Source organism: Narcine bancroftii, chromosome 4 (assembly GCF_036971445.1).
Source record: "Narcine bancroftii isolate sNarBan1 chromosome 4, sNarBan1.hap1, whole genome shotgun sequence".
NCBI lineage: Eukaryota > Metazoa > Chordata > Chondrichthyes > Torpediniformes > Narcinidae > Narcine > Narcine bancroftii.
The window spans coordinates 223,640,649-223,655,219 of record NC_091472.1 but is presented as its reverse complement, the minus strand read 5'-3'; the positions used below and the strand labels follow the sequence as shown (position 1 = coordinate 223,655,219).

Genomic DNA, 14,571 nt, shown 5'->3' with positions numbered 1-14,571 from the left:
ACAACTCTTCACGGACTGTTAAGGATGGTCAACGTTGGCCTTAGCCAACAACCAAATTCCAAAGATTAATAAATTAAAAATAAGCAGACCCACCACAGTTATTCATCCAGAGTCCCCTTTCTTGACACATACCTATGCAATCAATGAACATGCAAGACCCTCCATTTTACCTTCTTCCACTGCCCAACCCCTCACACTCTCCATGTCCTGCAATGCTTCCAATTTAGCCTCCTTCATATTCATGATTCTGCTGAGCTCACCAACACCTTCTGTAGATCCAAGTTCTGCTTCTTACCTTGTCCTATTATCACCTGCCTTTGCCCGACAACAATATCCGTTCTGATATTTCATTGCTCAAGAGCTCTGCCCTTTCAGAGGCCTGCCTTCTGTTCACGCAGTTCTTCGCTTCCCAGCTGCTGAATCTCCAACTCTGCTTCTCTCTCCATAGTTACTGCCTAACCAGCAGAGTATTTCCAGCACCCATCTTCCATCCATTCCCACATCACCAGTTCAATCCCATTTCTGTTCCAGCTTTTCGTTTCCCCCCCTCCCCCCTCAGGGTGTGAAAATGTATTCAGCAAGTCAATGGATGGGTGTCCTTATGAAGTAAACAGTCACTCGCTCATAAATGTACCTGGATAAATTCAGACTCCACGTATTTCATTAAACCCAACTCATCCAATTTCTTTGTGTCTGGGACTCCATAATTTCCTGCCATGGGGGACGTGAGAGTGAGGATCTGTCCTCTGTAGCTTGGATCTGTCAAGGTCTCAGGGTATCTAAAATATTGAAAAAATAAATCTCATCAAACAAAAGAACCTTCCTGTACCTTCAATTATACGCATTTCAAAGAATGGTTTTCACATGCAGGAAATCACGACAGAATTGGGAAGGAAAATAGGGAGAACCAGTGGATACTTTAAAGGACACAGCAAGAGATCCAGGGATGACCTAGGAATGGAGTCTTTTCTAAGAATGCAAGAAGTGGTTAGACTTTGGACCACATTACCGAGGCATGCAGAGTATGTAGCACAGTAGCGGTTAATGCAACATTATTACAGTGCCAGAGACTTGGGTTGGAGTCCACCACTGACTGCAAGGAGCTTGTATGTTCTTCCTGTAACTGAGTGAGCTCCCTCAAAGTGTTCCAGTTTCCTCCCATGATCCAAAGACATGAGGTTAATACGTTAATTGGTCTCATGGGAGCATTTGGGCAGTGCGGGCTTGTGGGCCAGAAGGTAGAGAGCATCTAGTGCCAAAGTTGGAGGAAGAGTAAATCGGGAAGTCTCAGAGACTAATCCCTGCGAAAGGTGGACAATGGTGGAGAAAAGGTGTGGCTGCTGGGGAGATCATACTGAATTTGGCGGTATTATTGGAAGACAACATGTTGGATGCAGAGGCTGGTGGGGTGAACTCAGTCCTTGTCCTACCTGGGGGGTGAGGGTGGATATATGAGAAATAAAGGATATGTGGTCCAAGCTTTATCAATGACAGGATAGGGGGCGGGGGGGGGGGGTGGTGAAATCAGTACTTATTAAAGAAAGAGGTCATTTTGGATGTCCTGGAGTAGAAGGCCTTACCCTGGGAACAGATTAGCCAGGTGAAGGAATTGTGAGAAAGGGATGGCCTTACAAGATACAGAGTGGGAAGAGGTCTAGTCCAGGTAGCTGAGAGTCAGTGGGTTTGTAATTGATGTCTATGGAGTGTTTGTTTCTGAGATGGAGACAGAGAAGTCAAGGAAAAGGAGAAAGATGTCAGAAACAACCAGGTACATTTAAAGCCTAGGTGGAACTTGGAAGTGAGTTAATAAAATTATCAGGCTTTGTACGGGTACAAGAATCAGCCCCAATGCAGTCATCAATGTAGCAGAGGAAGAGTTGGGGAGTAGAAGTTAAGTAGACTTGGAACAAAGAAGGAAGGTTCCTAAGCTGATGCGCATGCCCATGGCTGCACTCTGGATCTGGAGGAAATGGGAGAACTCAAAGGAGAAGTTGTTTAGGGTGAGGACAGGTTCCACCAAGTGAGAGTGGATGGGGACTGATCTGATCTACATTCAAGAAAGAAGCAGAGGGGCCTGAGGCCTTCTTTACGGGGAATGGATGTGTAAAGGTTAAAACCTTGTGTTTTTACTTTTTAGTAATTCTGTGGCTATCTCTGAGGAAAATTGTTGTTTGTAGTGTTACCACAGTTACTATGACATATGTTGTGATACCTGGGCGTAAGGGAGCTTGCTTTCATTCTTTGAAGAACCATGGAGGAGGCATAAGCATCGAAATACTTTTCTTTGAATTCATTTATTAATCATCTCTTATTATCATTTTATATCATTATGTCTTTAAATATAGCCGAATGATTTGTTTATCCATCATTATGAAAATCTTGATGTGAAGTTTTGCAAAATGTTTATCCATTTTTAATCAACGAATTAAAGCTACTTACAGCTGCAAATACAGAATTTGATTTACTGGATTAAAATAAGATAGTAATTTGGAATATTGTGGCTTACGTTTCTGTGAAGATGACATTTTGAAATTGGGAAATAGGAGAGATTGAAAAGTGTCATCTATAAAGGGTTCACACATCCATGGAGAAGATAAGGTGATGGGGTTGGAAGATCAGAATTCTTCAAAGAGATGGAGAGCATGAGTGATATCCTGGATGTAGGCAGGAAGGGATTGGACGAGGAGGACAAGATGGGGTCGTGGTACAAGAAGATAAGCTCAGCAGGGCAAGAGCAGGCAGAAACCATGGGTCTGCCAGGGCAGTTCTGTTTGTGAATCTTGGGTAGGAGATAGAAGCAGATGGTGTGGGGTTTGGGAACCATCCACTAAGAGGCAGTAGCAGGGAGATGCCCTGGTGATGAGGTCCGTGATGGTCTGGGAGATGATATCCTGGTGATGGTTGGTGGGGTCTTGGTCTATGAGGTGTCAGAGCAGGCATCTGGCCTCAGCAACACTTTATTCCATCCATTCTATACTCATTCTCCCAACCTGTCCAAGTCCCCTCTGTAGACCCCCTACTTCTTAACACTACCCACCTCTCCACCTATCTTCATATCATCTGCAAATATGGCCACAAAGCCATCAATTCCATTATCCAAAGATCATTTATTTATGTGAAAAGTAGAAGACCCAATACCAACCACTCATCACTGTCAGCCAGCTAGAAATGTACCCCTATATTCCCATTCTGCCTTCTGCCAGTCAACCAATCTTCTAACCATGGTAGTACCTTTCCTGTAATAACATGGGCTCACTCTGTTAGGGAGATTCCTTATCTCCCATACACCATTCTCCCAACCTCCATGCATCTTTAAACTAACTCACTCTTCTTCCTGCAACTTGAAACGTCAAGTTTCTCTTTCTCCAGATCGAAGATTTCCATCAACTGCATTGTTTTTCCTTTTCATTTATTACAGCAAGCTAAATTAGAGGGGGTCTGAAATTTGGAGATGATCAACGGAAAGGACCTATTTCTCTGACGAGAGGCCATAATTGTGTCATGATTCGTTGAAGCGAATGTTTGAAGGGGTCAGGAGGTCACGGCTTGTGATTGTTTCAATGGCAGAAGCTCTGCCCACATTTAGCACTGGAAGTACTATAACATACAATTGAGATGTGGGAAGTGACTTCATCATTTCTTTTGGGCCAATTGGTCTTTTTCTGCACCAGCACTTTCTGAAATTGTGCATCTTTAATACAGCCTTGGATTACACTACGAGTCCTCTGATGAGGATTGGGTTACATTTAAAGGCATGTCAGCTGTTCCGAGAAAGACTGTTTCTCTTTAGCAGATACAGAGAACATAGCAGATAGCAATTTCTTTAGCAGATACAGAGAACATAGGAGATAGCAATTTCTCTCAGCACCCCACACTTCAAGTGCCAAATGTAATAATGACCATAGGCTCACTGTGAGAGCAGTCACACACCAAACAACACAAGAGCCAGTTAAACAGGAAAGTCTGCAGATGCTGTGATTGTAGTGTAATAAACAAAGGTCCAGGAGAAACTCAGCAGGTCACGGAGCATCTATAAGGAAGAAAAGGGTAACCAATGTTTCAGACTTTTGCCCTTCATCAAGGTGTGAGCAAAGTATCTTGACAAAGGGCTCAGGTCCGAAACAGTGGATTACTCTTTACTGCACGACCTGCTGAGTTTCTCAAGCACTCTTGTATATTGCAACATAAGAGCCAGCCTCTCTGTGTCACCCGATGGGGGATGTGTTTGGTAATCTGAGCTTTAACACTGCTAGCTGCTGCACCTGTGAACAGGGAAAAGTACCAGCTGCTTTGAGCAAGACCAAGACCAACTGCATTCTCCCTCTACTGCTTCAAAAAGGAGTGGAAAGTTAACTCCATCTCCCCATAGGAAGACGGCCATGCACATAAATTAGAAAGCAGAAACTACATGTGCTTTTTGCCCAGTCACGTCTTGCTGTACTCACCCAACCAACCCCGTGTTGAATACGACCTCCCCGGCGGTTGAGTGAGGATACCCAAAAGACACTCCTTCCATCTTCGTTCCATCATCAAGAATGACTTGTGCTGTTTGTGCCTAAGAAATGTCAAACAACGGTTACGATGTACAATTTCAGAAAACCTTCAGTGAATACATGATCAGTGCCAAGCCACACAAACTTATCTGGGCAGGTTTGTTTCCTGATTTGTGCCAAATTGTGAATTTCACCTTCTATATCAAAGATCAAAATTAAAAAATATCAACCAAGGTTCCCAAAATTAACAACTGTATCGTGACAATAGCCAAGAGATTGAGTGCAAACATCAAAAAGGGATATTCAAAACAATAGAACGATCTACCCTTCCGGCCCCACCCCAGTGACAACAGAACAACTGTTCCCAGAAAACTTTAGACAAGGTGACGTGGCCACTGGAGTCGCAGTGGACACGACGAAATAACCACACAAGACGTTTCTATAGAGTGAATCAAACAGATTTACTCTTCATCACCTGCGCAACCTTTTAAAAGCCAGAATCACACGCTCGAAGCACGCTGATGTCACATGGCCGATTCGATGCCTCTTGAGAGTTGTACTGCCACCACAGTGGTACAAAAAAGGACTGGTGCACAAGATTTAAAAATACTCATGATGTTGGATCTGGGGTTAGGAGGCAATTAAAGCACATAGATGTCAGGAATAGAGACAACATACTGCAGATGCTAGAATTTGGAGCAAAAACCTAACAGCTGGAGAAACTCAGGTGGTCAGGTAGCATCTATGGGAGCAGTGGGATAGTCCAGTCTGTGCATCACCCCTCCATACCTGGTTCCACCCATTACCTGGTAGCTCCTGTTGCACCCTCTCCCTGAGTCATGAGCTGGAAGAATACAACTGGTCAAGTACTCTGAGGATCGATTCATAGCCCTCAAAATTATTTACAATTTGTATCAATGATCCATAAGTGCAGAGTGTAAGCTATCAAAGATTAGGTAGTAAGGTGCACTGCACTGAGAACCTGCAGCAGGATGAGATAGTTAAACATGAACGTCTGTAGACACTGGGGTTGTGTTGAAAACCCAAAAGTGCAAGAAAAACCCACGTCACCCAGCATCTATAGGAAGTTAAGGGTAACCAATGTTTCAGACTGAGGCCTTCATCAAGGTATGAGCAAAAAACAGGCAGGTGCCTGAATAAAAATGTTGGGGGAGGGGTGAGGAGAAGAGGAAAGGGCAGGGGGAGAAGAACAGCTAACAGGTAAGTGGCCATAGGTGGATATGGGTGGGAGGGTAGAAGAGAAAAAAGATGAGAAGTGATAGGGGGAGAAGGCAGCTGCCTGAATAGAGAGGAAAGGGAAAAGGGTGGGGAGCTGAAGGAAAGAAGACAGAGGGATAGGGAAAGAGAGAGTCGGCGGAAGTGGTTCTACAGAAAGTAGAGATCACTATTAATGCCGAATGGTTGGAAAGCCCAGATGGAATATTAGTTGTTGTTCCTTGGTTTGGCAGTGCACGTGTCCATGGGCATGTCGGTATGGGAATGGTTACTGGGAGGTCCCTGTTATGGCAGCGGTCTGAGGGAAGATGTTCAATGAACAATCTCCCAGTCTACATTCGCTCTCGCAGATGCAGAGGAATTAATTTCAAGTGAAGTAACATTTCACTTGTGAATCTACAGGGGTCATCTACTGCCTATGGTGCTCCCACTGTGGCCTCCAATATGGGAAAGTGTGATGACAAACATTTAAGTAAGAGGATTTAAAGGAGACTGTTGTCTAAATGGACAGAGATTCAGAGGAGCAATGTACAAAAGAATGAAAAAATTATCTAATGTATAAATTCCAAAAAGGTTAGCAAGCCAGGTGCAGCAACTAGTTAGAAAGTGGCTGGAAAGTGGGAAGCTTTTAAAAATAAAATAGCCATAGGATCACTGTGCTTTTATGAGGGTGAAGGAAAAGGTTAGTAAGTTTAGGGGACCCTGTTATGGTCAAGAAAAAGGAAACCAATATCAGATTTAATCAGGTCCAGATCAATAGAATTCCTTGGTGAGTATAATAATATTTAAGATGAAAATCAGAGCACAAAAGGAATAACATTTGAAATCTACAGTCACAATTCACAAGATGTTCCCTTACTGATACTTCTCCACCTGACAAACTTTATTCCCAACGTCTGTTTAGACAGAACATTGTGCAGTGTCACCTTCAGCTGAACAAGATATCCACATCTTGCACCTGATAGACACATGAATATGAAGGGGTTGGAGGGGGTCTATCTTGAAGCTTTTTAAAACCTACTATTGTAGCTGCTTCTACCGCTGCTCCCTGATAGTCTGTTTCAAGCACCCATCACTCTCTGCATCACATCCTTCAGCATGTGTTACTTTTTCTATTAGCTTGTCCACCCTATAATTCCTCTCATGATTTTATACACCTCTATCGGGTCTCCCCTCAGCCTTTGATACTCTTGAGAAAATAGGCCAACATCCTGTCGCACAGCTCAAACCCGATAATCCAGGCAAATCTTGGTAACCCTTTCGAGAATCTTCTGTGACATCCCAAATCTCCTCAAACACCTCACAAACTATAGCCGCTGGCGAGTCTTCTCCATGATTGCATCGACACGGAGACTCCAGGACAGATCCTCAGAAATGTTGACACCCTGGAATTTTAAGTTCTTGACCTTCTCCACGACTGAGCCCTATTCTTACTAATCCTCACTGATTATGGTCTGTAGGTGAGGAAATCAAGGATCCATTTACACAGTATGGTGTTGAGTCCCAGGTCATGGGAGTTTGTTGATTAATTTTGAGGGGATGATGGTGTTAAAAGCTGAACTGTAGTCGATAACGGTCATCCTGATGAATGCACCTTTGCTGTCCAGGTGTTCCAGGGCTTTGTGTAGAGCCAGTGAGATGGCATCTGCCATAGACCTGTTGCTACAATAAGACAAATGGAAATGCATCCATGTCGCTGCTCACAGGAGCTGTTGTGCTTCAACATGAGCCTCTCAAAACATTTCACCATTGTTGATGTGAGTGCCACTGGTCAATAATCATTTAGGAAGGTTACTACCCTCTTCTTGGGCAGCGGTATGATTGACACCTATTTGAAACAGGAAGGTACCGTGCCCTGCCAGAGTGAGATGTTGAAGATATCCGTGAATACTATACACACAGTCTTTCTAAAATTCACTGTATCAAAGAATCACCTTGAAAGAAAATGCCACAATTCTGACTTCTAGCATGGTTTTGTTATTAGAACAGGTACTGTATAAAATCTTCAACCTTGTGACCAGCTTCTTTGAAAATTGTTCTTGAGATTGGCCAACTTCCCATTAACTGCAACTAGGTCAAGTATCGTGTTTGCAAAGACAAATCCATATTGGTCTTCAAATATTCATTATTATTGGCACTCTGCGAAGAAAAATAACTAGGGATTCCGTCTAAGGAGGTGCACTGAAAGCAAAGATATTAACAGTCAGTGAACATTGACAATTTGATTCATAAAATGAAAATTTTTCATCTTTCCATGCCCACAGTAAATGCATGAAAATATCCCTGCGCTCCCTCCACCAAGCTTGCATTTTTCTTGCAATCGATGAGAAAAGAAACCAAAGTCTCATCAACCCTTGTGTGCACATGTTCCTTTCAAAGACTGTAGGTCACCAAAAACATTTTGTAATCAGTTGACATTGCCACAACCTTTTTTTTTAATTCAATGTTTATTCTTATTATCTCAACTGCAGTGTGTTCAGTCACCTCTCCTTGAAGTTCAACAAAGTCCATGAGATTAGCCTGCACACATGAGCTGCCTTCATTATTGGCAAACCTCGACAGGACACAATCTTACAGTCGTCATTCCAAGTTTCAATGAACTGTGTCAACTCAATAGCAAACTTTCAGCTCCTAAACACCAGCAACTGTGTCAATTGTGCAACTGTCACAAACACACACATACGTGATTTTGTCATATTTGATTTCCATTGACCTGAAATGGTGACTGCATCCAAGTCTATGCGATGTACAAAATCTTTCACCAAAGCATGGACATACTCAATCTGCCTTAGCTCAATTTTCATAAAAGAACAATTAACAGAACCAAAGGAAAGCTCCATAGAAGAATAACTTCCGCACTCAAAAGATTCACCATGAAGAATCAATCTTCAACCTGAAGCGTGAACTCTCTCAGGTGTGCTGGATGAGGCAGGTTCCCTCCCTCCCTTGCATCAGGCATTCCACTACTGCCCCGGCCTCTCCCATTGCCATCGCGATGTGATCTCCCAGGTCCATCCAGTGGAGGCAGACTACCATGTGTTGCCAAGGTTCATGCCAACACATGCCACCGCTGACCGAGCCATGCTCAGGACTCGATCGACGCCAACCCAAGTGTGCTGCCATGGAGACAGAGCAAAGCCTGTCCAGGCTCCTCACCTGTCTCTCCTTATATTAGCTTGCACCACTGGGTGGAAACTGTGGCCTCAGACCTGCTAAGCTACTGGAAGAAAGTGTTCTCACAGCTTAGACAAGGAATATGCCATGTCCTTCCTCGTGTTTTTCAGTCTACGGTTGTACATTATTGTATCAAAACGAGAAGTATTGAGCACACACGCCAAGTACCCAAGATGGATTCTCATAGCCAATCTACAATTTAATACTACTCAATTGTGCATGAACATTAACTGTAATGGAAAAAGAAAACAAATTGCAGTTATTCATAGAGTCAGAATCATAAGGTCATATAATGTGGAAGCAGGTCCCTTGGCCTAACATGACCAAAATGTCCCACCACACTAGACCCACCTCCCTGCATTTTGCCCATATCCCTATAACACCATCTTATCCAATGTACTGTATCCATCCAATTTTTTCTTAAACATTTCAATTGTATCTGCCTCAAACACCTCCTCCAGCAGCCCATCCCATACACTACCACCATGTGTGTAAAAAAGATATCACTTGGATTCCCATTAAATCTCTCCCTCCCCACCTATGTCCTCTGGTTACAATTCCCCTTCTCTGGGCAAAAGACTGAGTGTTCACCCAATCTAATCCCCCTGTGATTTTGTACACTTCTATGAGATTGTGCCTTATCCACCTGCGCTCCAAGGAATAACGCCCTTGCCTGGGCCACCTAGAGAACCTGGCCACCTAGAGAACAATCCCTCCTATGTCAGGCTGCTGTTCACTGACTTCAACTCAGCATTTAATACTATCATTCGTGAAATGGTACAAGAGTTTCAGCCTGAGTCTCAACATGGACAAGATGAAGGTGATGATCGTGGACTTCAGGAGGTCCAGGAACTACCACCCTCCACTACAGATCAACAACTCTGTTGTAGAGAGTGGAGAGCACCAAGTTCCTTGGAGTTAATTTAACTAGTGACCTGTTGTGGACACTCAACACCTCCTCACTTGTCAGAAAGGTGCAACAGTGACTGGACTTCCTGAGAAGACTGAAGTGGGCAAGGCTACCGACCACCATTATGTCAACCTTCTATAGGAGCTCTATCAAGAGCGTCCTGGCCGGCTACATCACAGTATGGTACGGTAACTGCAGAGAAATGGAACGGAGGTCAATCTACTGGGCCACGAGAGGCAGAGAGGATCACTGGAGTCTCCCTCTCGCCACCCCCTGCCCCTCCCTCCAATGATGTGATTTACCAGGATCAATGTCTGAAGAGGGTGTGCAAAATCATTGAGGACCCCTTCCACCCTGCACACAGCATCTTTCAGCTGCTCCTGTCAGGGAAGAGATACAGGAGTAACAGACCCAGCACCACCAGGCTGGGGAACAGCTTCTTCCCACAGGCAGTAAGAACACTGAACGATCAAAGGAACGGCTCACACTAACCATCCAAGACTCTCATTTGAACGGAACAATATTTATTTATTTTTATAGATGAAATACAGTGGTTCCCCCCTTATCCGCGGTTTAGCTTTCCACAATTTCAGTTACCTGTGGTCAACTGGGTCCGAAACTCATCTCATTGCCCCGCTCTCTCCCACACTATTCCCACTGACCCACTCTCTCTCCCCACAGCCCCATGTCGATCCCCACACTGATCCCACTGCCCCAGACTCTCCCCAGAGCCCCAAGTCAGTCCCCACTCTATTTTCACTGCCCTGCTCTCTCTCCCCAGAGCCCCATGTCAGTCCCCACACTATACCAACTGTCCCACTCTCTCTCCCCAGAGCCCCATTTTGGTCCCCACACTGATACTACTGCCCCGCTTTCTCTCCCACACTATTCCCACTGCCCTGCTCAGTCCCCACAGCTCCGTGTCGGTCACCACACTGATCTCACTGCCTCGCTCTCTCCCCACAGCCCCGTGTCGGTCCCCACATTGATCCCACTGCCCTGCTCTCTCCACAGAGCATCATGGCAGTCCCCACACTATTCCCACTGCCCTGCTCTCTCTCTCCCCAGAGCCCCATGTTGGTCCCCACACTATTCCCACTGCCCCGCTCTCTCTCCCCAGATCTCCACACTAAACCCACTGCCTCGCCCTCGCCCCAAAGCCCCATGTTGGTTCCCACACTGATCCCATTGCCCCGCTCTCTCCCCACAGCCCCATTTCACTCCCCACATTATTCCCACAGCCCCCTGTCGGTCCCCACACTGATCCCACTACCTCACTCTCTCCCCACAGCCCCGTGTCAGTCCCCACACTATTTCCACTGCCCTGCTCTCTCTCCCCAGAGCCCCATGTGGGTCCCCACACTGATCTCACTGCCCTGCTCTCTCCCACACTTTTCCCACTGCCCCACTCTCTCTCCCCAGAGCCCCGTGTCAGTCCCCACATTTATCCCACTACCCCACTCTCTCCACAGAGCATCATGGCAGTCCCCACACTATTCCCACTGCCCTGCTCTTTCCCCATAGCCCCATGTCAGTTCCCACACTATTCCCACTGCCTCACTCTCTCTCCCCAGAGCCCCATGTGGGCCCCCACATTGATCCCACTGCCCTGCTCTTTGCCACAGCCCCATGTTGGTCCCCACACTGATCCATACTTACAAATAAAAAGTTTACAGGTACACTACAGTATCCCATATAGCTTTGCTATATGGTGTTCATACAATGTCCACATCGCATAACACCCAATTACACCGAATGTATTGTGGACATTAAGCGGTGCATACCCTGTAATGTATTCAGACCTATTCACAGTTTCAAGCATCTGCGGTGGGTCTTAAAACATATCACCTGTGGATAAGGGGGGACTACTGTACTTGTCTTGTATATGTATTGTTCGTCTGTTATGACTGGTTGTGTCCTTACGCATTTTGCACCAAGGCTAGAGAATGCGGTTTCATCAGGTTGTACTTGTATAATCAGATGACAATAAACTTGACTCTGCCCTCTTGCCAAACTGATCAAGATCCTGCTGCAACAATCTTTTGAAACATCAATTTTAAATATCCTAAAAATAGTGGCTCACTAACAGTTAACTGAATCCAATGGTCATGTGCACCCTCCCAGTACACCATCTTTTTCCATCATCTTGGACAACTTCATCTTGAAAGTTGGGATGGATGGACCTGTACTATCTGCATTGCTTCTATTATTGTCAAACGGATTATATTGTTTTCCCAGGGTCAGCGTAATGATTATTGAGAATTTATTGTCATATACACTGAAATTCTTACTTGCTACAAATAGGTATTTAGCACCAACTACTGTAGCAAATGATAAATTCCACAATATATCAAGACAAGAAAAAGATAATAAATATCAAAGACAGATATTCATAGTTGCAGTTCATACAAGAAAAACTGATATTTCAATAGTGTAAACAGATTTATAGATGCCCAGACTAGTTTAGGGTTAGAGTAGACTGTTCAAGAGCCTGACAGTTGTTGGAATAAAATTTGTTCTTCACCCAGAGATTCTGGACTTCAAGCTTCTGTACAACATATACAGGGATATATTGCAGGATCATTATCCATTCACAGTTTTCTATTCCAGCCCCATGAAAAGCCATGCTTGTGAACAATCCCCTCAGGCAAAGAAACCAGTTTAAAGCTTGGCGTGAGAGAATAGCCGTTTACAGATGCAAGTTCAAACATTACCTCTTCCGTAGAGCAGAGCTCACTCATCTCTGTGACATGGTAGTTATTGGGAGTCTGAAGATTATTTCCTTCCTGCTCTCCACAGAGCATCATGGCAGTCTCCACACTATTCCCACTGTCCTGCTCTCTCTCCCCAGAGCCCCATGTTGGTCCCCACACTATTCCCACTGCCCCACTCTCTCTCCCCAGATCCCCATAATTTATATTGTATAAATTACATTCAGCAAACTGATCAGGTGGACTTCCAAGTGTAATGAAAGGGAGGAGGGAGGAAGATGTCCCTGGTCGTGCCAGAGCATCTCAACCAATGGTCCCAGCATCCACTGTGCTACTCTTCAAAATTAAACATTCTGAGGGAGGTGGCAGGAAGTCTGAACATTACTATTGTATTGCTTAGAAATGGTACTTCAATCATCAGTAGACACATCAGCTGTTAGTGTTTCTCGCTACGTCTTTTGCAAATCTCTTAGAATATAAGATACCAAAACATGTCTCACTTTACTGTGTATCTTGGATTGTATTCCCATCCAAGAGGCTCTCCTCAACACCATTTACAAAACATCGGATCATGGAACAGAGCGTCATCACGAGGTTAGTAGCAGAGGTCAATGATTGTACAGATTGTCAAATTCTCTACAGGTACACTGCAGAAAGTATACCGACAGGTTGAATCAGAGCTTGGTTTAGGAATTCAACTTCCCAAGAACACAAAAGGTTCCAGAAGGTAACACATATAGCCAGCTCCATCACATGCTCCAATCTCCCAACCAATGAATCCTTCTATGCAAGGTGCTGCCTCAAGAAGGCAACCAACATCATAAAGGTACCCCATCACCCTGGTCTCTGCCACATCTCCACTGCTACCTTTAGGCAGAAGGTACAGAACCCCAAAGACCAGAAACTCTAGGTTCAAGAATGGTTTCTTTCCAACAGCTATCAAGCTCTTGAACCTCCCCTTGGAACGAAAACAGACTGCTCCAACACCACTAAGGACTCTTTGCACTATTGCTGACACTATTTTTGCACTAAGATAACTGTATTTATGATTTTTTTTTGTAGTTAGCATCTCAATTAAGTATACTATTGCAGATGTTTTGTACTCCCTCCCCCCTCCCCACAACAATGTACCTCTTCTGCTGTTGCGTCAGAATATCGATGCAATGCACATTGCATATGACAATACCCGCATTATCATTAATCACTAAGTGGACCTGAACAGAGAAGGTGGGTCCAGGATCACATGTCGACAGGAAGGTTGATAGTGGACTAGGTGTTTCCTTGCCCCGACATAAAAAAACAACAGTGCAGCTAATGTAGCAATAGTTACATTAAGATTAGATTTTATAAATTCTCTTATGAAAATGAGGATCTTTGTTAAGGTCACAGCAATATCTTCACTTGCCTCTTTCAATCACCAGGGATATTTCCATCAGGCCCACAGGACTTGTCCACCTTAATGCTCCTCAGAAGACCCAACACCACCACCTTGTTGATCTCAAAATGCCCAACACATGATCTTTCTCCACATTATGCTCCCTAACACTGTCCATGGGCTTCTTCTTGGTTAAGGAAGAGGGATCGCTATTCCCAAAATGGTTAAGGAAGAGGGATCGCTATTCCCAAAATGGTTAAGGAAGAGGGATCGCTATTCCCAAAATGGTTAAGGAAGAGGGATCGCTATTCCCAAAATGGTTAAGGAAGAGGGATCGCTATTCCCAAAATGGTTAAGGAAGAGGGATCGCTATTCCCAAAATGGTTAAGGAAGAGGGATCGCTATTCCCAAAATGGTTAAGGAAGAGGGATCGCTATTCCCAAAATGGTTAAGGAAGAGGGATCGCTATTCCCAAAATGGTTAAGGAAGAGGAATCGCTATTCCCAAAATGGTTAAGGAAGAGGGATCGCTATTCCCAAAATAGTTAAGGAAGAGGGATCACTATTCCCAAAATAGTTAAGGAAGAGGGATCGCTATTCCCAAAATAATTAAGGAAGAGTGATCGCTATTCCCAAAATGCATTCTCACTGAAACTCCAATCACCTGACCAGG

At 44.5% G+C, this 14,571-nt stretch overlaps 1 protein-coding gene across 1 annotated transcript in view; it reads right to left on the bottom strand.

The window, feature by feature from the left end:
• Positions 1-14,571, bottom strand: part of cps1 (carbamoyl-phosphate synthase 1, mitochondrial) — a 169,270-nt gene that overhangs the window by 119,941 nt on the left and 34,758 nt on the right. The window contains exons 2-3 of the mRNA XM_069934069.1: positions 4,446-4,555; positions 635-779 (exon numbers count right to left, since the gene is read on the bottom strand). Of these exons, the coding sequence (XP_069790170.1) occupies positions 635-779; positions 4,446-4,555 (255 nt within the window). The remainder of the gene's footprint in view (positions 1-634; positions 780-4,445; positions 4,556-14,571) is intronic.